This window comes from Cebus imitator, unplaced genomic scaffold, assembly GCF_001604975.1.
Source record: "Cebus imitator isolate Cc_AM_T3 unplaced genomic scaffold, Cebus_imitator-1.0 Scaffold45, whole genome shotgun sequence".
Taxonomy (NCBI): Eukaryota; Metazoa; Chordata; class Mammalia; order Primates; family Cebidae; genus Cebus; species Cebus imitator.
The window spans coordinates 10921558-10947007 of record NW_016107360.1 but is presented as its reverse complement, the minus strand read 5'-3'; the positions used below and the strand labels follow the sequence as shown (position 1 = coordinate 10947007).

The 25450-nt window shown below is 35.2% G+C and overlaps 1 protein-coding gene across 6 annotated transcripts in view; it reads left to right on the top strand.

The window, feature by feature from the left end:
* Positions 1-25450, top strand: part of SKAP2 (src kinase associated phosphoprotein 2) — a 225285-nt gene that overhangs the window by 175467 nt on the left and 24368 nt on the right. For 5 of the 6 annotated variants that reach the window (XM_037737924.1, XM_017527033.2, XM_017527032.2 and 2 more), the window contains 2 exons: positions 19264-19344; positions 24810-24922. In XM_037737924.1, coding sequence (XP_037593852.1) covers positions 19264-19344; positions 24810-24922 — 194 coding nt within the window. The remainder of the gene's footprint in view (positions 1-19263; positions 19345-24809; positions 24923-25450) is intronic. The other variant, XM_037737925.1, reaches the window with a different exon arrangement.

The following is a 25450-nucleotide window of genomic DNA, read 5'->3' as shown; positions in this document are numbered from 1 at the left end:
GTATTGTCTTTTGACAAAAATATGTTAAGAATTGACTTGTCCTTAGTTATCAGGTAAGTATTTATTGGCACACATATAAAAAAGACACTAGAAGAGATAACATACAATCAAATCTCATCTTCACAAATATTCTCTCCTCTGAGCTCTGGCTTTATTTCAAATGATTACTGGCCATCTTATCAAACTGTATTTAAGATGAAATTACAGGTTGAATATTCCTAATTTGAAGTCTGAAATGTTCCAAAATCTGAAAATTTTTGATCACTGATGTGACACTCAAAGGAAATGCTCACTGGAGTATTTCAGATTTCAGATTTTCAAATTAGAGATGTTCAACCAGTATAATGCAAGTATTCAAAATTTTTAAAAATCTGAAATTTGAAATGCTTCTAGTCCCAAGCATTTCAGATGAGGAATATTTAACCTATACTGCTCTACCTCCTTTCTTTTCTGTTTCTACTAACAGTATCAATTGTTATTCAAGTTGGACAAAAAAAAAAAAAAAAAAAACCCAAACCCTTCATCACTGACTCCTTTCTTGATCTCCCTACCTCTCCTAATTGGGTCAGTTGCCAGTTACTCCAGATTCTGCCACTAAAACATCATCCATCCCTGGCTCTCTATTCACTCAGGCTTTAATAATTTCCCACCTGAATCATTACAGGAGCTTTTCAGTGGTCTTCCCACTTACTGTGTGTGTGTATCTCTTCCTCTAATCAGCCTGACAGCCTGTTCTGCATGATGCCAACATAGTGATCTTCCTAAAATATGACATGGTCAAATTAATCCCTTGCTCATTAACCTTTATGGGTTGCTAACACCTAGAAAACCAAGTCTAAACTCACGGGCCAGGCCCTGAGCCCTCCAGTCCCATTTCTGCTGCTCAGACCCCTTATGCTGCAAACACACTGAACTCTTCACTAACCCTTAGTCCTTCCCTGGACAACCTTCATCAACTGTGTAGTTCTAGATACTTTAAAGGAAATCAATATATTGATTTAATTAATTCAGTGACAAAAATCCAGTCAGATAGCACATAAATCAAACTTTAGTTGATGTGGCTTTTCATTTTTTTCCCCCACAAAGTCTCTGATGAACTCTACCATATTTTCTAACATATCTCACTATCTGCAAGGTATAGGGTAGATACTAAGATGATCAATAAGTAGCCCCTGTTCTCAAATATGCCATAATTTAATAAGAGTAACAGATATATGAAATCTAACTATGGAAAAAAAACAATTAAAAAACATATACTCTTACCAATTCCAGAGCCTAGTATAGTATTACCATATATACCTTGGCCATATTTCCTCTATCTACCCCTTTGTAGAACCTTTATAGTCACTGCATCAGAAATAACGAAAATACCCTTGTTGATTCTGCATATTTATTACACCATTATATAGCATTGGTATAAATGTAGTATTTTCATTAAACCCACTCAGGTGGAACCTTCATGGTCATTCCACTAGAAACAAAATACCCTTGAAATTCTCTATATTTATTGAGCATAGTATAGTATTTTTGTATGTATAGGGTGATTTAATACTAAACACAGTATAGCATCACAGTATAATAGTAAATATAGTATAATATCATTATCCTCCATCATTCTGGAAATTAACACATATTCAAAACATGTCATTTGATGCTGAGGCAACATATATAAAAGAATTCAAAACCTTTATAAACTGGTTAATAATTTTTCATTTAGTGGTGAAAATGTTTTCAAGAAAGACTTTAGAAGTTTTTTAAGTCCTATCTTTATGCTGCTCCAGAATGTTGTATGGCTCACCACAGACCATAGGATAAGATGCATATTTCTCACCTTTGGCATTCAAAGGTCTTTCACAGTCTTACTGAAATCTCACGTTCTAGCCTAATCCCTGTTATAAGGCAACACTTCTCCAATTTTAACAAACTCACTTGCCCTTTATTTTCCCACACACATCCCATACATTTCCAACCTCACATTTTTGTTCATACACCTTTGTCTTTTCAGAATGCTACCCTCCTTGTTCAGTTTCTAACCATATCCTCCCTACTTTCTAGGCCCAGATCAAATCCCATCTCCCCAAAACAAAAGAGCCTCTTCTACCCATCCCAGCATGAAGTAACCTCTTTTCTGAACTTTTCTAAACTTTTCTAGCATCATTCATTTGAATATTAATTACAACGTTATGACATTTTAAATGTTGATATCTGCTATTCTGTAAATCTTACTACTTTTCATGTGATTATTTGGCAAACAAGCAAATGGATGGTTTGTTATAAGTTTACTACATTTTCAAACTCCTAGTGCAAGGATCAAACCTTATATTTCCTGGCACCCCGAGACTACTTGACCAAGTGCCTTCCTCATAAGAATTCAATAAATAATACGTGAATAGTGCAAAGTCTTTAGTTATAGGGGTCCATTAGGTAAATTAGGAGAAATTTTCTCTATGATGATTAGTTTCCTAACATGAATTAGTATAGAATCTTAAAAGAATGATTACTGAACAGTATACTATCAGTAGTATATTGAAGTATGGTTGATCCTCCATAACTTCATTAAAATCTAACATTACTATTCCAATGGGTCAAACTTATGGAATGTAATATGTTGAGTGATGAAAAGCTTTTATATCATCAATCCTTTGTGCCATTAAAGAGAAATCATCTACTGTGAGCAATAGGACCAACTTGAGTTACCAGCTCCCTATGGCAGGCTAGTCATCTGGAGCAAGACATTTCCCAGGAAACGACATTCTCCTTTGCTTCCACTCATTCATTAAAGAACAAAGGTAAAGTAACAGTAAAAGTGAAGAGCACAGGATCATAGCCAGATTTCTTAAACCTGGCATCTATAAGGACTTAATGTGATTAGTAAGCAAATGGTAAATTTTATGTTTAAAAGTAAACTCAGATATGGAAATCTGCACAAGCAGCTTAAAGGATGGTGAAACAAGGTTAAGAATCAATGATTAGATAAGTCCTTGGGGAAAATGTTTGAACATTATCTTTCAAGCAGTTACTTTGATTCAGTGGGCAGAGAGGAATCATTGGAGGGCCTTAAGAAGAGGAAGGCTGAGATTCAGATTCAGGCTGCTCACTCTTAGTACCAGCTCTGACATACTTTAAGCCTTTTGTTTCCTTTTACCACTCCACAACCTTTTCTTCAATTAAGCTAGCTCCTTTTCTCAGTTTACTGCTTATGAATCCTGCTCCCAATTTCACATTGCCTATTACACTCTCTTATACACCAGATAGCCTCATTTCACTTCCATTGTTAGCCTGTGTTTTCTTTCAGAAATTACCCTACATCTCACTTCTTCCTGGAAACCTAGCTTGATAAGGTGAAGGTCATCTGTACCCATAATAAAATATCGTCTCTCCCTATTTTGCTTATGACATAACTATAAAAGACGTAACCCCAAAATATGTAGATGTGCATGTCTAGACACTTTAAAGTATGTTAATTTGAGCCTATGTGTTTATTTATATGTCCTAAAAGCTCAGCATTAATTTAGAGGTATTCTGCAGAGATCATCTAATATTCTAATAAATCAACTGAAAAGGAATACTAAAGAAACATGAAATGAGAAAAGCAAAAAGAAAACACCCAATTTTTATGTAAGCAATTCAATTATTCATGCAACAAATATTTATTAGGCACCTATTACATGTCAGGCACTGTGCTAGACACTGGAGATACAGTGTTGACCAATATGACTCAGAATTTGTTAATTAGAAATAAATATAACAAATGATAAGAAATGATTATGAAAAGGTAACCAGAGGCTGAAGAGAGACTGATACTGAACAAAGATCCAAGCCAAGTTTATGGCAGTAAATGAGATATATAAAAGGGCCTGTCTGTTCAGTGCTACTCATACCCAGTGAGAAATATGTGGTTCTAAACACCACCTATAGAACATTCTAAAGATGAAAGTAAAAGGTTTAAGGTTGGTTAGAGACCAGATTATAGCATATTCAATGTTTATAGGGAAACAGGGGAGTTCATATTCATGAAGAGATTTAAGAAAGAGTTCATAAGAAAAAGACTTTGAAAAACACCTCCAAATCCCTTTAACATTTAAACACTTTTTTTTTTTTTTCCCCCTACACTATTAAAAAAAGACTGCAAAGGAAGTGGTGGAAGAAACCCTATTGCTCAGGACATTAAAAACCAGATGGTCCAAAGCCCAGAAAATATTCATGTGGGATCAATCCTTCACCCAGTGAAAGCAAAGAGATGGGACTAGTGTAATAATGTGTTTTGAATCTCTAGCTTCGAAATCCTATGAAAATAAAGATTCACATTGCCTTGGACTTTTCCTTAATTTCTTAGCTCTTCTCTGTGCTCCTTCAGCTTTCAATGTTGACTTCTTTTAGAGCTGGCCACACAAGAATTGCCTGTTCACTTGGAAGTGTCTTCTGCTAGGTCCATGTATTGTGAGCTTATCAGGTTTTCTCCTTACCCCTATGACAGTGCTGTATGCCCTGGGTTCTGGAAGTGTTTTTCCTTAAGTGCTTTTCCTAAGGATGGTTTTACATTTGCTTCTGTTAGAAAGAACCCCAGGGGGTTTGAAATTTTTATGTTAAATTCCTTGGCTTGGGAATACCGTGCTTGAGGATGGTATAAATTTGGATCTCACATTGGACAGGCTTGGGGATTTGCTTTCTCACAGGAAGCCCCATGACCTCCAGCCCTGGAAAGACGGACAGCTTCCTTGTTTCTTCCCTGGGCTATTGGGGTTCTCATTTGTATCTCTGTGCTTCTCACAGGCCCAAAGCCTTGTCTCCTGGGTCCATGAAGATGTTAAAACTCCAGCCTCAACCCCACCGTGCAAATGATCAGTATGTTGCTTTGGGCAAGTGGGGAAGGACAGGTCTTTTTCAGCTTGGTTGACCACATTGCTAGGGGTTGAATTCCTAAGCCATAAGTAATGGATTAACACTACAATGAAGATTTAATTATAAGTACTGGATTTCAAACCTTTAATTCAAGTCATAAAATTGTGTGTGCTATAGGCAAGGTTCTGTGCTAGGTGTCTAAAATCCTGTCTCCTATGTACTAAGGGGCTTTATAATGGTAATATTAATTACTTCTTTTTTTTTCTGAAATGGTATCTCACTCTGTCATCCAGGCTGGAGTGCAGTGGTGTGACCTTGGCTCACTGCAGCCTCGACTTTCTGGGCTCAAGCAATCCTCCCACCTCAGCCTACCGAGTAGCTGGGACTACAAGTGTGTGCCACCATGCCCAGCTAATTTTTGTATTTTTAGTAGAGACAAGGTTTCACCATGTTGCCCAGACTGGTCTCAAACTCCTGGTCTCAAGCGATCTACCTGCCTTGGCCTCTCAAAGTGCTAAGATTACGGGTGTGACCCACTGTTCCTGGCTTTAATTACTTCTTGACAAGAAGAAATTTTTGTTAAACTTATGAAGGAAGAGATTTTAAATGGTCACTGAATTTATTAAGTAAATTATCCCAAATAGCTGCTTAATACAATTTAGGGTAAAAATGACACTTGTATATACAAAGAATTACTCAAAAATCAAATTAAATAGATGTCCATCTAGACCCAAATGTATACTTTGGTTTTATAAGCTAAGACTAATACATATTTACATTTGAAGTCATATTAAATTAGTTAATGTGATTACTTTATAATATATATTTAAAATGGGGTTGGCATTTCAATCAGCTGAAGTCCTTCTAACTTAAATAACCTACTTTATTCTGTATGCTGATCAATCATTTTCTCCCCTAGAAAGTCAAAGCAGTTTCTGCACTATTCATTTGTAAAACTTACATGACATAAACATTATGTGACAGAAGTTGTTTGTTATTAAGAGAGAGAATATCATCTCAAAGAAACTTGTCATCTGGAAATAGGAAAAATCACACGAAGTAATTTTATTTGTATCATGGCTTTTTCACTGTTGGCTACATTTGTGACAGCTGATTTTATATTAAATATTAACAATATTCTGTTTATGCTTCAATCTGCTATAGTAGGATGTAGATTTTACTCAGAATATTCCTGTTTGGAAAGAAGACTGTTCAGTTAAATGAGACACGTGAGGGCCAGTTATAAAGAAACATAGATGTTATGTATCTAAAAAATGAAGCTACTACTTTGGTGTCAAAATTTGGTGTCAAAAGTTTGAAGTTTTACTTTACCCTTGAATCTTATAAAGTTATTGTTTTTGGAGGTCAAAATTAGGAAAATATTGGCAATTTCATTTTACTCATACTAATAAAAACACTTGCTAGCTATGGGTACATGTTTTAGGAAGTCATGGATATTAATATAAATGGTATGATTATAATGAATGAGTTATGGAGACAGTTAATCTATTTTTTTGAGTTATTGTTGGACTTTGGGCATAGGTAACCAAATAGGGTTATATTTCTTTTAATAACACACAATTAAAAAATTGATATATTTTGAGTTACAGTAGTATGTCTTATTAATTTTAAAATAATTTTGGCAACATCTACTTTAAAAAAGCCTACCTGAATTGTGTTGAATCTTTTGTTTTGTGAAGTGTATATGTATATGCCTATGATTTATTTCGTTTTTATTTTAACTTTTCAATATATGAAAATACCCATGAGACAGGCTCATGCTAAATTTTTGGCCACTATGTCATCAGAACTATGAGTGCACATTGTCAGTTGTTTAAACATTGTTGAATCTGCTGTGGGTTGGCAAGAAGCATCTGGGAGCCAGACTTTTCCTGTGGACACATGCCAAGTTAGTGTATTGTATTTCCTCACTAAATTGAACTATATGGAGATAATTTTTCTTCTTGAGGTTTTTAATACAGAAATTATTTTCCAAAGCTAAGTAAAGGATCATATGATAAAGTTATTTATAATAAAACCACCTGAATTCTGTAACCACTGGTTGATACCTACTTTTATTTGGCTAGAATAGGTGTAAATAAGTCATGCAATTAAACTACATTCAGATAGTATAACATTATTCTCCTAAGTAGACTGTTCAGGAAAGTTCATATGTTATTTTGTGTATTCTCTTTAAATCAATGATTTACTCCAAGCAAGGACAATAAACATTGAATGATCCTTTAAGCACTATAGTTGGGTTTGCCATTAAATTTATATGTTTGATTGCATTATTTAATTAGATGGAAATAAAATTCTAAATTGCATTTTAATATACATAATTATAGCATAACATTTATTTTAACTAAAAATGCTAGGAAAAATTTATAAAATCTCATATTTAACTTTAAAAAATATCTGAACAGTTGTTATTTGGAGATGAGAAAACAAGAATGCTTTGTCATACTGGAAAATAGGCTAGGAGTTAGTTTTGGAGCACTAGCACTGCCTAGACCCCAGGCCTCTTAGGTGGCAGGGATTTGTCTTCCCAGAGTGGATACGTTTACTTCATCTGCTACTCTGGGACACTGTGGGTGAGACCTTAAAAAAAGTAAGATCTGTTTTGCCTGCCATGGACATTAAAAATAATCTGGCTCTTTTACATAAGAGCAGACATTTTGTTTATGTTGGCTCTATCTCTGGAATCCAAGTAAGAGAAACTTCCTAAATGAGAGTTCAACCTATCCCTTTAGGGGGCCCAAACTGAGCAAGTGTGTTATTTTTTGAGCTCAAATTTTTATTATTATATACTTTGAAGGACAGCAAATACAATTTTGCAAGAATGAGCATCAAGACCTCCATCGGATGAGTTTTACATGCCTAACTTCCCCTTCTTCCCACATGCAGGTTCTACCTTGCTTCTTTCGGCAGCCCCTTTCTACAGAAATATCCTAGTTCTAGCACATCTTTTCTCTTCAGCCATTATAACACATTTTATCATAAATTAGTCTGTATGTCAAGAAGATATTTCTTACATTAGACTTGAAAACATCTTACAAACATAATTCTGAAAGTCTATGCACAGCCACTCATAGGTACATGGACATTCATGTTTTGAGAGTGCCATTATGAAAAGCGCTTTAATTTGTCATATTTTTCATGTCTTACTACAGTCATAGCTGGTAAGAAACCATAGTTATCTTATTCAAGATTGATCAGTCTTCTCAGGCTTCTGGCTAGGATTGAAGCTGCTCTCGGCCCTGCTTGCTTGCTTCAGGGTTTGGGCTCACTTTTTTTTCATCACATTTAGTCCCTGAGAGGGAGGTAATGGGAGATGATTTTTCCATTTGCAAGTTGCCTTTCAACTGGAAGAAAAATGGAAGGGGCAAGTGCCAAGGTTTTCACTTTCTGTGGCCATTACAATCATGACTCGTCTCCTGTTTTTTCAGCAGTGTACACTATTTTTCAAGGGAACTTTTTTTTTTTAAAGAGATTGTCAGTGCTCAGCCTGAATGCAAGTTTTAAGGGGTATGCATCAACAATTGAGATGTCTAAATAGCCAAAAAAAAAAAAAAGAAAATAGCTCACATTTATAAATTACAATAAGCACAACCAAAAATGTACAACAGTTGTGTGTTTTTGTTTTCAAAACTTATTAGGGACAGTGGTTCAGAGAAAATAGCTCAGTTTCTATTTGCTCCTTTTCTGTTAAGAATCATCCTCCAACTAATAAGATTGGTAAGAGGGAACAGAAGCCCAGGATTGACAAAGATTCAGCTAAAATACCTAGCTAGCCAAAAACAAACCCTTTTTTTGTTCCAGGCTTATTTAGGTAGTATAAATAAGCCATTGGGAGGTCCACATCTGGAGGAAAAGTGGATTAGTAGAGGAAAGTTTGCAGTACCTTTTGAGTGGAATAATAGAGGCCTATACAAAGTCTGTGAGAACACAAAGGGGAGAGAGGCCAGCTGCTTCCCAGAGTGGGGATTGAAGTATGCTTTGAAAATAAGTAGGACTTGAGTCTGTCTTCTGGTCCAGGTAAAGCTATACATGAAAAGAGAAATTGTAAATGAAGTCATTGAGCTGCTCTCACTGATTTTGAGGGAAACATGAAGGATGAGAAAGATGTTAGAGGCCTGGAGTCTAGCAATTGTATTATAAACTTTTCAGAAACAGCAGAAAGTATCTTGAGTTGGGTTCCCTGAAACAGACTGTAAGACAGTTCCATGTACAAGGTTTATGGGTAAGTGATCTTGGGACATACCTTAGATGAAAGTGAAGAAGGTAGGACTAGGCTAGGATGACTCTTCAGGGTTGTACCAAATTGAGGAATAGGGGCCTCTCTTTGTATTCCTGCATTAGCTATTCACTGGCTCCAGACCATTCTCTGGGATGCCCTGTAATCTTGAGTGAACCAATTCCCTACAGTTGAGTACAATTTCTCGTGAGAGAGACAGCTGTGAACCAACTGCAGCCCGAGTCCCAGCAGTTGGAGGATCCATGTGTTGGTTCTGGAAAGGGTATCTGGTATCCACCACAGATACCAGATAATTCTAGATAGTTTATGGGCTCTAAAGAGGACTCCAGAAACTGCTAACATAAAGTATCAAAAAGAGTCTTTTATGTTAACTATAAGATGAAACACTAATTACTGGAACACAGTATGGTTTCAAGGAATTGCAGACATATAACTGGATTTCAGTAAGACATGTGGCTAGGATTCTTATGAAATCTTCATAGATACAGAGACCATTGGATAACTGACTCTACAGCTGTGTCCAAAGAGTGCTAATTAATTGATTTTATGAATGCCTTAGGGCTTCATTTTCAATATTATTATATCCAACCTGTTCGTCAATGTTTTGGATACAGGCCTGCTCTTAATAGAACAAAACCATGGGTCAAATCCAACAAGATGAAATATGATAGAATATCCCACTTGCTCAAAAAATCTAGTTGCACAAGTACAAGAAAGGAAAGACTTGGTTTCACAGAAAATGGGAAAAACACATAGGAATGTTGGTCAATAGCTCAATATGAGTCAGTAGTTTAATATGATTCAATCCTGAGATTGTGTGCTTTGGGAATATAAAATAATTATCAAATAGTGTTCTAGGTTAGCAGGATATTAATTTTTTTCATGTGGTGGATGAACAGTATTTAGATATTTAACTAAATAGTACCATCTACCCTAGATAGTACAGGGTAGCCATTCTTAAACTTGCTGATCTCAAGATCCCTTTAGAATCTTAAAAATTATCAAGGACCCCCAAAAGCTTTTGTTTATGTTTTGAATCCTTTTATAGAAAGTAAAATATTTCATCTCAATGTAGATTTTTTTGGTTTGCTTTAAATGTTGTTAGATTAAAAGGATACTATCTAACAATAAATAGTTTGGTAAGTAGGTAAATCTCAATATTTACCGTATTAGAAATTAAAACAGATCTTTAAATAATGTTAATTTACTAATGAATTTAAAAATCACAATTATAAACCTATTACATGTGTACATAACTTATTTTTAGGAAAAATAACTATTTTCCCCCCTAAAATTAGAAGAATACAGCACTGTTTACATTTTTACAGCTTTCTTGAATGTCTGTCTTGGCAGAAGACTAAATAGAGTCTCGTATCTGCTTCTATATTCAGTTTATTGTGATATGCTGTTTAAGTACAGTTAACTTATAAAGAAAATCCACCTCATACAGATATGTAGTAGGAAAAGGGAGGTACTTTACTTGCAGGTAATTATAAGTATTATTTTTTGATATTGTACCCAGACATGACAAGTAGTAGTTAAAAGCTGGTACAAGGCGAACTCTCTGAAACCGTACTAATAAACTTTTCATACTCTTTTACATTAAAATTCATAGGCCTGTCTTACACTTTGTTGAATGATTTTACCCATGCCTGATTTTGTAACATTATGCATTGGTTAGTTGGAAAACACTCGTTCATTACATTATGCAGAACCTATAAATATGGACACAATTATGCCATAACCAAAAAAAAACCCCGTATTTTGTTTATATCACCATCAATCTCATTGGAAAAGTCTTTAAATAGTGGGAAGCTGTCAAGCCTACAGTGGCAGGTACAATTTCAAAAATTCTAATTTTTGCTTGAAAGCTCAAGTTATATCATTGGCAATAAACACTGTCAGCTGTTTCCCTTGAAATGATAAGCTTATTTTGTTTACTTCTGAGAAAATGTCTGCCAGATTCCCAAGTCTAAATAACCAGAGTTTGTCAGTCATTCAATTAAAAATCGTGTTCCATGAAAAAAAAATGGCTAATTTTAGCTCAACACTCATAGTCTTAAACATCTAGTGATGTAGCATGTAGCTGAAATGCTTTATACATTCTTCTGATTTCATCACACAGATATTAAAATTACATACTCAAGGTTGATATTAGGTGAAAATAATTACCACTGCTTCATCAAGGACATTCTTCAGTGCAACTGAGTTCTTTCAGTTTTTTCCTTTTATGCCAGTGCAGGACAGTGAAGAATACATTGACAGTTTGGTGCCACTATGTTGATTTATGCTAAAGTATCAGCAGTTTTACCCATCATTGCTCTGCAACATCAGTGCAAATGTTAACATAGTGAAAAAGGTACATAATGTCTCAGTATTATTATGAAAATAGTTTTGACCTCACAGACCCTCCACCCCCCAAAGAGATCTTGGAAAGCACTGCTGGTACAAGGGATGTGGAGCCAGTAAGTCTAACGGTGATGATTCTTTCTATGAAACTGCTTTTTCTTTCTTGGGTTCTTGAAAATGAGGTTAAGATGCACTGTATATGATGAGGAAGGGTATATTTGCATAGGCAAGCAGAGGAAACACAGCAAAAGCCTGTAACAAATGAGCTCTGCATCTATATATCAGCTGTTTTTCCAGAGGTTATAGTAGGCAGTTGTAGACCCTGATAAGACAGCCACATTACAATCAGATAATCCTAACATCAACCTATTTATCACTAGATAGTATTTTTTAATCTAATAAAATTTAAAGCAAGCCAAAAAAATCTAAATTGAGATGAAATATTTTACTTTCTAAAAAAGAATTTGAAATACTTTAAAATGAAATGCATATACACATTTGGGATAAGAAATGTATGGGGACAATGAATACATATGCATTCGAGGTATTTTATTTAAAAGAAGAATCAAGAAAAACCAGTAGCTGATAAAGGTAGTCTAGAAGAAGATGTTAATAGTGGTTACGCTTGGATTATAGATGATTTATTTATTTGCTTAGCTTTATTTTCTGACATTCAGCAATGAGTAGATATTGCTCTTGTAACAAGAATAGTAAGAAAAAGTGTTACTTTAACTGAAAAAAAAAAAAGGAGGTGTAATTGTACCAGACATCCAGAGCTAGACAGAGGTTACTATAAGTGAAATGAATTCAGACTTTCCTGGACTAAAGGAATTTTAGAATTACAGAATTTGTTATAAACTTTAATAAAAAGCTATGAATTTGGGCTACATAGAATTTATATCATACAGTGAATAATTCATTCGGACAAGAAGGAGCTCCATTTCATAACTTCCTAACAGCTAGTACTGTTTAGGAGTGGGATAATTTTCTAACTCACAGTGGCTTCTGACCAACCAAATCTGACCTATGAAAACTTTGTTTTCAACCTTGTTTAAATGTTTATATACATTCTTGTTTGCCATAATTGCCTAATTGCCTGTAGACGATCAAGTGTATACAAGACACTGAAACAAAGGAGTACTTCTCGAGCAGCAGATAACTTTTTCAGAAATGTCTGCAGTGCACAGAAGGCACTTTCAGGGAGAAGGGTACATGGTGCAAGCTGTGTGCCCTCGGTGCAGTCATTCGGTGCCCACAGTTTACGTCCTCTTCTATGAAATAAGGAAATTGAAAGAGATTCTATCTAAGGTTTCTTTTCCTTCTGAGATTTCTTTTCCTGACTCTGTCAAATGAGACCTTGCCTTGAGTTCAAGTTTTTTCCCCAACATCCAAACTGATGTTAACAAATATAATGTCTATGTGAAAAATTATTATTTTCACATTTTCCAATTTGTGTGTGTATGGGTTTTGTTTTTGTTTTTGTTTTTCTTAGAGACGGTCTTGCTCTGTCACCCAGGCTGGAATTCAATGGCACGATCTTTGCTCACTATAAACTCAAACTGTTAAGTGATCCTCCTGCCTTGGCCTCCCAATTTGTGTTTGAATTATTAATTTTAATGTCATAGTACAAACGTTTACTACAATTCAATAGTGTTTTCTTTTGCTTTTGAAGTGTAGTGATAACCTTTTCATATTAAATCTTAGAATAATAGAATGTCAAAGGTGAAAATTAGATTGTGTGGTTAAACAATTATTGCTTATTTTGTTGCCTTTTATATCACATTAACCTTCCTGGTTGCTTAATTAATAAATTGTTGCAAAACTCCTAGTTCCTAAGGTAATAAACTTGGTACAGCATACTAATTTTTCATTTTTCCCCTGAGAAGTCTGGTAATCTCATTGTCTTCTCCAAATCCTTCTTCAAAGTGTTATGGGATAGACTTACTCTTCCTACTTTGAAGTACAGAGATGACACCAAGAATTAGAAGCAGTATCCAGTTTATGTGAGTAACAGAGCTGTAACAATAGGCCCCACTTTGCCAAATTTCCATAAGAGTAAACATGACTCTAGCTATCCTATCTCAGTCTTTATCCTTCCATTTTTTTTGAAGTTTATATAATACTAAAAGGCACATGCTTATATATTTTTAAAAATATTTTGTTGCTGTAAAATATATCAGTCTATTGAATAGACAGAACAGTCCTTTAGAAGTGTAATAAAATAATATAAAAATCCTTCATATTACCAATAGTTCCAGTAGTAAGCCCCTGGGGAGCTCGCTTTTCCTTGCTGTCATAATTTTGAATCTTTTGCCCATACACCTTAGATTTGACTCTAACTTTTCGAACCCTTCTACCAGCGTTTGTGGCTTGCCACAGGTCCTGGGAGAGAAGAGTGGGTGGTGTGCCGTTTGTATAAATCCTCCCAGCACTTCTCCTGTCGTTTATATTTTACTGCTAGCACTAGCCAGTGGTGTCCTCTGTTCTCCCAGTCACCTCTTTCATCTCCCACTCAGGGGCATCTTGTGTGCAATGCCCAATAGTGTGTATTGGCTTTAGGAACAGGGGAGTGTGTTAAAAGCTATAGGGTGAGGAAGGGGAACTGGGAGAAGAGAAAGAAGACCACATATTTGGGGCACCCCAGGTTGCAACTGTTTCTAAATCAGCACTAGAAAGTTTGCTTAAGATGTACTTCAGATACAATGCTATGATAGTATAGAACCTGCTCATCTATGTGAAAGTGTTTTCAAAGTCCACAGACAGAATTTAAATAAAATTTTAGAAAGCAATCCACCTGTAAATTGAAGAGTTTAGTGAAAATTAAGGAAGAGACATGATGACTTAGAGTTAAGGCATATGCCTAAAGTTAAAATCCCAGCTTATGTACTAAATGGATGTGTGAACCTTGCCAAGTTGTTCAAGCTCCATAAATTCATTTTTCATATTCATAAAATGGCGATGATAGAAGTACTTATTATTGCATCATAGAATTGTTGGAGGATTTAATTACATAATGGATATAAGTGCGTATGTAGACATTTAAGCAATAAATATTCACTTTTCCTGAGAAAAAATATGTAATACATAAATAATGCCTGGGCAAGTGGAGATCTAAATCCAAACTTTATTTCAGAGCTTAACTGTGTTTTATGTTTTAAAATACATTATAATTCAGTAAAGCTGTTTTCTGAGGGTGTTTAGTGAGAAAGGTAATCATTATGTAAGTCAAAGGTTTTTTTATATATAATCTTCCTCTTCTCCCTGGAAGAGATGATAAAATCAGTCCTTAGCCTTGATGTGAACAACCTTGAGTTGGTGCTAACAAATTGTCCCCAGCCTTTTTTATAAGCAGTGTCAGCTAATTGCTAATCACTCTTCTTTTTGGTTATTTATCCTAAAGATAAGAACATTAGTAAGCCATAAATACCCCTTTTGTAAAAACTGCATAGCTAGACAGATTTGTAATCCTTATTAGGGTAATAATCCATCTGTTATGGAACTGGATCAATTTGTAAATTAAATTGATTAAAAGGGGGAAAAAAAGGGCCATGACTTTTCCCCCATTAAGCATTTCCTCAAATGCTAAAAATATTTGGGGAGACTCAAACTCTTCCTCTCTTTGCTCAACGCAGAGGGAAGGCCAAATATCTATTAAAAAGAGGTGTGGGTGCAGTTTATGTTTATTTTTTTAATTCTGATTGCTCCTGAAAATTTCATATTTTTGACAGGGTTTATTGTTAAAACCTTTTGATGACTGCCAGAACATTTCTACTGTTCTCACTGATCAGTTTAGTAAATGTGTGACTATGTTTGAATTTTCTTCTGCACTTAGCTCACTTTATTGTTATTTTTATCCTGTCTGATAAAAAATCTCCTGATGATTCTTCTAACAATGTGTGATTGGAATAATAACTTCACACACTGAAGAGTTTTGTGCTGCAGCTGAGAGGCATGTAAATACAAGCTGCTTATTTGCAAGAAGCTTCCAGATTTGCAATATGATTGCTATGGAAACCACATAATGAAAACCTTATAACCATCTGTGTGGTTTGATGGATTTTACTGCATAGCTGAGCTGTTTTTGTTTACTGTTATTAAAATGTTGAATGGAGTGTATTAACTCACAAACACTGGCTCTTTGAGATATTAATTAGTATTGTGCAATGATTGTGCCTCAACACTAAAATACATATTTAATAATAAATCTAAATAAAAAACATGTGAATGTATATATTTCTAATATATTGTGAAGGTGATTATTGCCTAAAGTTTTGGTCACTTGTTCTTACATGTATTTTTGGAGAGCTTTGTTAAGATTTATTTTTATGATTTTTTAATCCATTTGTTCACTCTGTATTTATTGAACATCTCCTTTGTGCCAAGTTCCATTCAAGGTTCAGTCTGAGGGTTTTTCCTGCCCAAGATTCAAAAACATACACAATATTTGATTTTGTTATCTTTTATATGAAAGCTGTTTGTATTGCTAGTCCAAGATAAAATGAGTTGATAAAATGAGTTGTTAAAATATTAAGAAAAATTGATATAAGAAATGCATAAGGCTTTGATTTAAAAGTATCATTACCAGGCTTAAAATGGAAAAAGGAAGTGTCCTTAATGAGCATCTCATCCTCTAAAGTCTGCGTATTAAATATCATCTCACATGGATTTCAATTTGGATATTAAACATTGATAAGTAAATTCTTTAATACCATTATTCTTATAATTTAAGAATACATATTTCTAAGGACAAAGCTGACACCAATATACAATTCAGAGCACACATTACTGACACTTAAATTTTAATAAAATTAAAAAATCATAGACAAATACTTCTAAATTCATTGTTAAGTTTGCCAAAGAGCAGCATTTTTTCATTAATTACTGTAATCAATTTTTTTATCTTGATGCTAATTTGGGTGGTGAAATCTAAATCCCACAGTCTCTTTTTTTATTTTTGAGATGGAGTTTCATTCTTGTCGCTGAGGCTGGAGTGCAGTGGCGCGATCTTGGCTCACTGCAACCTCCACCTCTCAGGTTCAAGCAATTCTCCTGCCTCAGCCTTCTGAGTAGCTGGAATTTCAAGGGCCTGCCACCATGCCCAGCTAATTTTTGTATTTTTAGTAGTGATGAGGTTTCGCCATATTGGCCATGCATGTTTCGAACTCCTGACCTCAGGTGATCCACCTGCCTTGGACTTCCAAAGTGCTGGGATTACAGGCATATGAGCCAGTACACCCGGCTCCTGCAGTCTCTTTAAAGTCTGGAATAGTTCTTACTGCATTGACACGGTTATAGCTTTTGACTGAGGAAAAGTGCTTTTAACCATTTTTTAATTTACTTCTTACTATTGAATTTGTGACTAAATTAAAAGAGGAGTGGGTGCTACAGAAAGCAAATGTGAAAAGTAAGGAAAGCTTTCTCCTTCACCTTTTACAAAATTATCTGTCAATAAAATGAGGTTAGAATAAATGACTGTAAATGCCCCTTATACCTTTAAAAATTTCTATGGAAACACTGTATTAACCCATTTATTAAAGCTAGTCCTCGAAGTTTGGCATATGTGAGATAACAATTGTTAAAAAGAAAAGAGACAGGATACTTTTTAAAAGTGTAGTATACTTTCATTAGGTCTTCTATTTATTTGACTGAACCATGTTGTCAGTGTTGGGTTTAACAATATTAATAAAGTACCAGATATTTTCAGGTGTCCCTTATATTGGAGCTATCATTATTTTGTTTGAATTGAGTTACAAAAATTCATAACAGTTCTATTCATCACATAAGTACCACTACCTTCAAGCTTGATTGACATGCCGATTTTGATTCATCCCCATTTAAAATTTTCAGGAGACCCCTAAATTTCCACCTGCAGTCCTGACTGCTCTACCATACTTTGCAGTTGCCCCTGGACCTGTTCTCTGGGTTGCCCCACCAATACATTAAATCCCTCATGTTGAAAGCACAACTCCTTGTGTTCCCTGGTAAGACAGGTTATCTTGGCCATCCTCCTTTTAGTAGTAATATGCCATTTCTCAACTAAGCTCAAAACTTTAGCCATCCTTTGTTGCTCTTCCCCCCCCCTCATTCCTCCACATTCAGTCAAGCACAAAGCTTATCCATTCTAGTTTCTTTACCTCTCATAAGCATCTCCTTTCCATTGCCTTTTCCCCTTCAGTTCAGGACTTCCTTCCCCTTCTTTAGGTTATCTGAGACAATGGGATCAGATGTCCATTCCTGAAGATAGCTTCAGTCTTACTCTTTCTCTGCTCAAAAACCTTCTAAGGCTCTTATTGCCCACCAAATAAAAGCCTGAAGTCCATAACAAGATGTTCATCGCCCCTCAACAGCTGGTCTAAACTATGGGCATAACTCCTAACTGGCTCTTTGCCTACGTGTAGCAGATTCTTTAGTCAAAATGAACGTGACTGTACCTTTTTCTTTAAAAGTTCATACCTATCACTCTGGAAATATCCTTCTGACACTCTCTCCTTATTTAAATTCTCTACATCCCTTGGAGCCTCCATGGTACTCCCTAGTTGGGTGATTTCTCTGCTATGCTTCTTCATTACTTTGTGCCTCACCTATCAGGTTTAGGGCCCTTCAGCCTGTTTTCCTTTAGATCTTGTCTTCCGTCCCATATGTGCTGTTGGCTTCCTGTGAGCAGAGGCTTCCTGTTACTTTTACCTCCTTGGTAGATCCCCTCTGTCTCACAGTTAGTTAATATCCAATGAAGATTGATTGATTGATTGATTGAATAGTTACCATGGCTACATTTATTTATTTTGCATATTTTTCTTTAAAGCTTAGGAGTTTTCTTGGAATTATGATTCTTTTTGAACCCAGTTTTTCTTTGGCATGCCATTTGTTTATTTGTCCTGCCTTAAGTATTTCTAGGTTTGTATGTAAATCATTAGGTGAGAAAAAAATAACATAATAAATATTTTTCTTGGTGTAAAAGAGTTAGTTTATTAAGTCTATTTAAAACTCTTCTCATTTAATTTTATCTTATTTCTTTCCACAATCTGGGGAAGGAATGGGATAGATGAATGTGAAACAGAAGTAAATAAAGCACTGGTTATATGTAGGATAAAGAACATTGACTTTATAATCACAAACCTAAGTTTGAATGACACACATTGGAAGTCACTTCACCTTTTTGAGTCTCTGAAAATATGCTGGTCTGTAGAATGAGAATTAAAAATTGTTTGTCTATGAGATTTTAATATCCAGCATTGTATATGATACATAATAGGTCCTCAGTATAATTTTGGGGGAATTACCTTGAAGGATGAGGATCCTTATAGTATCCTGTGAAGATTAAGTGAGAAAACATATGAAATTATATGATACTCAATAAATGATTTATAGGTTAACTGCATTTTTAATCACACATTTTCTCCTTGCTATATGATGTTTTAGGGACCATGATTTTATATATGATACTCCTGCCACACAATATAATGTGGTGCATCAGTATAATGCTCGGTGTTACTTTACTGGATTTAGGGCTTTACTGAAATGAAGATCATTCCAGATGAGTTTCTAAAAGTATTTAAAACAAAACAAGCAGTGCATTAGTACATATCTTAAATTTTGCCAAGCCATTTTGAAAGGCTGCTATTTGGAAGTAGCTGGTATTTTCTTTTTTCAGTGTTAGATTGTTGAAAAAGGAATGTGAATCTTGAGTTGTTTTATTCTTTGAAAAATAATGTTTGTGTTATAAACTTTTAGTTTTGCTTTTAAAATGGAGTGAGTACTGTATTGTTTTCCCTGAGAAAACCCTTCAGTGTGCCATTGATAATGTTTGTTTACAGAAGAAGAAGAAGACAGCAGTGCTCCTGTGAAAGTGGAAGAACAAAGGAAGATGAGTCAGGACAGTGTTCATCACACCTCAGGTAATGAATTGTGTAGCTTCCTGGCAAACCTTATTGTGCTTTTGTTCACTTACATTTTATCCACGTGCTTACTGTTCTGAAGACATTTACACAGCTCCCCAAAGTTGGCTTGTTTGGCCTGGATATCTTATGGCTGATAAGCTGCTTAGTCCCATTTAGGATGCATGAAAACCACTTGAGAAGGATTTATAAAGTAAGCCAATTTATACAAGGTATTCCTTCCTGAATTACTTTGTAATGACTCAATTAGCTTTCATTTCTGCACAAAGGAGATTTAGTTGCATAAATTAGCTTATCATCATTGAGGAAGTGTCACTGCTAAAGGACAGTTTATAGATACAACATGCAGTTGCTGTCAAACCTATAAGAATGTAATATAGACATCTGTGTATACTTTGTGCTTGAGCAGAACAGACTTCTGCCATTCAGAGACTAACAGGGGACAACAAGTTGCCCAGGGGACTGGCAATGTAGACGTCTCTGAAAAGGTCAACTTGACACAGGCTCTGACAATCGACCCACAGCTCTGTCTTCTTTGATAAAAATCAGATAAACTTAAGACTGCTAATTGATCTGCAGCCTGTTTAAATGTTGGCCATGCATATCTTCATTGCATATGATTAACACAGCAAGCAAATGAATTGGGTAAGAAATGCCAGAGTCCAGTGACAGCAGCTTAAAAATTGGAAAAGGACACTGGTGGCCTAAAAGGCTAGGAAGGATGTTCCCCTTATCCATTTCCACTTGGCACATAGCCCCAAGTACTAATTATGAATGAGACTGGAAAAATAACTGCACACGCTCTGTGCAAAATCACATGATATGGACAACTTTTCTTGCTTGTTGTTATTTCCAAATAGCAGGAGATAAACCATATCTGTAGTGCAAGCATGAGGTTAGTTTTGATAAACCAGCAATTATTTTACACGGAAAGAAGAAAAAGACTGCCTTCTTATCAGGACTTTACACCTCTTCATAGCCACATGTCAGCTGGGGCAAGGTCTGCCATATCATCTCTGTGTCTTGCAAAAAGCTAGAGTTAGGGTCACCTTCCCCTCTCTGATATGTCCATACATCACTCTTTCAAGCTGTCAAGGGTGGGTGGACAAGAAGTGTATGTTCAGGAAGTGGCTTTCCAGAGTCCTTCCTACTGTGACATGTGGAAAGGAAACAGAGGCCTGATTCTAGACCTGGACAGGAAAGCAGAAGTAGGTTGCTACAAAAGGTTTTGGTTAGTGTTTTTTTTAGAAAGGAAGCAAGAACAAAATCATTACATGTTAGCACTCTAGTCCTATAAAATGCAACTATAAAACACTGAGGCTTAGCGAAACTTTGAGGACTCTGTTCAATAATAATTTAAGTGTATATGTTATGGGTTATATATCATGAAGCTTCTGCCAAAAGCATGTAGTTTTCTTTTTAAAAAAATTTCAGTGCAGGTATAGAAGGTAGATACATACAGGTGGTCCTTCCACAGATATAAATATTTTGGCTTAAAGCAATTGTATTTTTCAAAAACTCTTTAAAAGTAAACATCTCACAAATTTTTGCCTTTGAGGGTAGGAAAAAAAAATCAGTTTTCCTCAAAGGAATGCAGTAAATAGATCTAGGCTTTCATGCAATAGCTATATAAGCACTACAATAATTCTTATCTTTAGTGACATGAAATTCTTTTCAAGCAACAGTTTTAATGCTTTTGCATAGTAGTGACCTTTGCTCTTCCCTAGGCTGTCAAAGATGTAACACTAGAAGTTTGCTTGCCACGCAGGGCGGTGAGTTGACAAGGGTATTACTATCTTGCTGAGCATCACATGACATGAACTTCTAACCTTACTCAAGAATGTTATATATTTTTCACATTGACTGATTTTACTAAACGCTCCCCACACACAGACTTTTCTAATGTAAAATATGTAAGCAAAAACAAAATTAATCTTGTGTTTCTTACAAGTTTCTTCATTTTCAAACTTATATATCTTGCAGATATGCGAGTGACTGTGTGTGTCATATACACACACACACACCCCCCACATATATAAAATAAAGATTCCATTTGATTTTTTGAACATTATAGAATTTGCTTACTTCTCTAAAATAGCTTTTAAACCTTGTAACACCAAGGAAGATATTCTCCACTATCTTATTCTCATATGTTTCACCTGTCGTCATGTTTTTCATCTTTGCAGAGTATCTATGTTTCATAACAATTCTGTTAGCTTTGTCCAATGATCTCCTCTTGTATGTTTTTAAAAGCAGGAGTAAGAACATTGTTTAAATCTTTCACCGGCTGGCTAATGTATTTTTTTTCCTTCTCACTTTCTTAATCATTCATGCCTCTCGTGACAAGAAACATAAGGTGTTTTTTTTTTTTTTGGTAATTTTGAAACTATAGATCATGATGTGGATACAATAGGAAAATTAATCCATGTAGTAAAGACAACTAAACATAATTTGTGCTTTAAAATGTATGTTTATGACATTTGCCTCATCCCATTTTTTAAAAAAACGTATCTCAAATGGATTATTTTTCAGTGTTTAGGGGTGAACAGTGTTAACTTTTGCAAACCTACTGTGCTTTTGAGGCTGTCTATGCTATTTTTTTGTGTATGTTTAGCTACACTTTAAATTTTTACAAGTAAGCTAGAGGAGATTGCTGCTCTCTAAGGAACAAGATCGTTCCTGAGTTTTGTGTCCAGATTTCATATCAAGAATTCAAACATTACTTCCCTGAGGAGACTAAGGCTAATAAACATCTATTGCCAGGGTTTTTTCCCCTACTTATAATTTTTCTGCTTTATAACTAGTATTGCATACTGAAATAGATAGACTAGTAAATCTTATATGTATGTAGCTGTGTGACATAAACAAATTATTCTTTAACAGAGTTGTCATATGGGACACAAAAATGAGGTTGATCTTTGGATAACATCATCATCTAGATTATAGAAAGCACAGTTGAAAATGCATCTTTTTCCCAGTATTGCCAAATCGCTAGCTCTGTTGCCTCTTTACAGCAGTGAGATTTAATGAAATGCTCATGATGCACATCTAGGGAGAGATGCATCTTGCACACGGTGGGGGTCTCTCTTCCCCTCATGTGCTCTTGTAACTCCCATTAGTGTTAATGGGAGTTTCACCAAGCGTATCGAGGGGAAGAGAGACCCCAAAGTGATAAGGATTATGTGTTAGAAATCACCATATACTTTTCTTTTCCTTCTTTCTCTCCCCTCCCCTTTGAGAATCTATCAAATGAAAAACTATTGTAAGAGAATCTGAGAAAAGGAAGAGCGGCAGCCTGGACAGCTGGGGAACCCACTGGGACAACATAGCTAAGCCACAACCTCTACTCTAGTTTTTAGCCAAGTTTTGTTTCTTCTACCTTTTTGGAGCAAGCCTAAAGCTGAGCAGCATGGGGAAGACAGAGTAAAGAAACCAGCCATTTAGATCCTTTTACCTCCTAGCCAGTTACTGTGGGGGAAGACCTTGCATGTGAAATGATGTCATCCTCTCTTTGCTCTAATTCCCTGACTTTTAAACTGACACTGACAGACTGCAAGGGGCACAACATTTGACCCATTTACCAGTTGATTTAATCTGACTAGAATGTTTCAACTTCTAAATCTCTATTTGTCTAAATAAGTGGTTTTTAAAGGAAATCAGTCACTTTATTATTAAGTGATTTTTTTTTTTTCCTTTTTAAAAAATGGACAATGTTTGAAGTGGTCTGACCAGCTGGAGTGCCCTCTAGTGTCCATTTTTAGAATTTACTTAATATATGCTTTGGGGGAAAAATGCAATATAGTGGCCACAAGCATTGTTAGTACTTGGTTGGTTCCCAAGCTTGTGTACATCCCTGCTGGTATCAGTGATGAATGCTCAAATGCAAGTATGGAAAAGTCAGTAAAATATCTGTCTGTCCCACTGCTTCCTCCTTTCTGTTCCTCCTTCCGTCCCCACTCCCATTGTCCCTCATTCTTAGAAAACAAGAGACAAAAATTTAATAGAGGGATTTTGCTAGGTTGTACGTCTTCTAATCCATCTTTATTTTCTTGTAAGTGAAAAGCAGCATTCCATTTCCTAAATATTCAGACTCCAAATTATTTAGATTCTTTTTTGGCTTTAAAATATTTTATATATTAAAGAGAATTTTTAAATTTTCTAGTAAACTAACACTTTGTATAAATCACAAACTGTGTGTAATAAGATGAACACCCTAATGATGTGCTAATGTGACTAACTGTTGGAATCATAAAAAAAAGCCTGCTGTTTGAGAGCCATGTGACAATACTGAGATGACAACCCTGGACCAGCATGTGTCTCAACAGTTATCCCCTCCGAATTCAAAGATGACATTCCAGTGATATAAGTTGTCAGCACATATATATTCTGCATAGCTAGTGACTACATGGACATCTTATTGATATTACTTGAATTCTTTTTGTGTTAACTCATCAAAACTCAATTATCATGAAATTAAAAACAGGAAACAGTTCTTCGTGTAACAAAAGCGTCAGTGCGTTTAACTGTGTTCTGTGTTTCAGGAGATCCACACTGTATAAGTGACAAAGTATTTATTACCTATTTATTGTGGTATTACAGAGTGGAAAGTACTAAATAATCAATCAGTTAATGGTCTATATGGCAGTTTGAGCACATCACATCCATTGTGCTTATGCTGTTAGAAGGATGAGCTGATACTCCAGTGTACGTTGCATGTTTATTCAGAGCCTAATGTCCTAAACTGGGGCTGACAAAAATCTGTTGAAAAATGCAGCTTCAACACTGGCAATTTCAAAGTTGCTAAAAAATTTCAAAGATAACTTTGAGCGGCTTTGGGTACAAATGTCACTAAGGAAAACTGCTGCAACTACTCTCTATATCATTTCCACGTTGTCCTCGTCCATTAACCAGCTCTAGGGTTTAGTTTTTTTTTAATTTTGGTTCCTTAGTTTTGGTTTTATATTTGTACATTAACTCCATAAAATCTCAGTGTCGTTAGCATTTCTTAGGAGAATACTGTTATTATTTTCATGGAGTGTCCCAAGTTCTATGAGATGGTTATTTCACAAAGTGTGTGTTACATCTCATGGATATTGCTCATTGTGAAGTGTGGTAGACATAACTTCAAAACATGTTGCAAGTGGGCTCAGATTTGTTCTTTAAAATAAGTGGGAAGCAATCTTTAGGTGCTGGTTTGATGACAGCATATAGCAGTTACAGGTTTTAGATGAAAGGCAGAAAAAGAAAAGCAGAGATTCAAAATCAGATCTTTTTGAAAGCTGCCTTAAGAGGATATTGAGAAATAGGAGTCATGTGGATGTAATAAAATACTCATTTACTCAGGACAGAGTTTTTTTAGATTATTTTGGTGATCTAGGACATTGTTTAATTTCTGTTGGTTTATTTTGAAATGAGGGGTTATTACATGAATGCCCTAACTCATGCTTTCTCTTTCTTTTTCCTAGGGGATAAAAGCACTGATTATGCTAATTTTTACCAGGGTTTGTGGGATTGCACTGGAGCTTTTTCTGATGAGTTGTCATTTAAGCGTGGTGATGTGATTTACATTCTTAGCAAGGTAAGAAGATGCCCCAAAATGACATTTGTAAAGAAGGTATACAAAGCTTGATTTTTAATGCATTTGGATTCACAACACGAGGGAAAAATGCCAATTGGAATTCTTCTAGGTCCTTGTTAACAATTGGGAGTTAACAATAATTAATTATTTTGTCAAGCGAAATGTAATCAAATTTTAAACACAATCAGATAACAGGATTCAACTTAGCAGTGTGTTTACCTATCACTTCAGTCCTTGGCTCACATCCACCTACTGCCTTCTCCAGAAACAATATACTTATGTGAAAGCTAACATTGTAAGGTATTAGGTTATTTATTATGTTTTTCTTTCCTCTTCCTTTTTATTCTTCTGTGTGCTTATTCTGATTTTGTCTGCCATTCACTACTGGAAACACTGTGTTTATAGAACAAGTTTTTCATCTTTATGTAAATACATTGGGTGTTCCGACAATTTAAAAGCAATGCTTTTCTATTCAGACAGGCTTAGGTAATTTTTTTTTTTTTTTTTTTTTTTTTTTTTTTTTTTTTT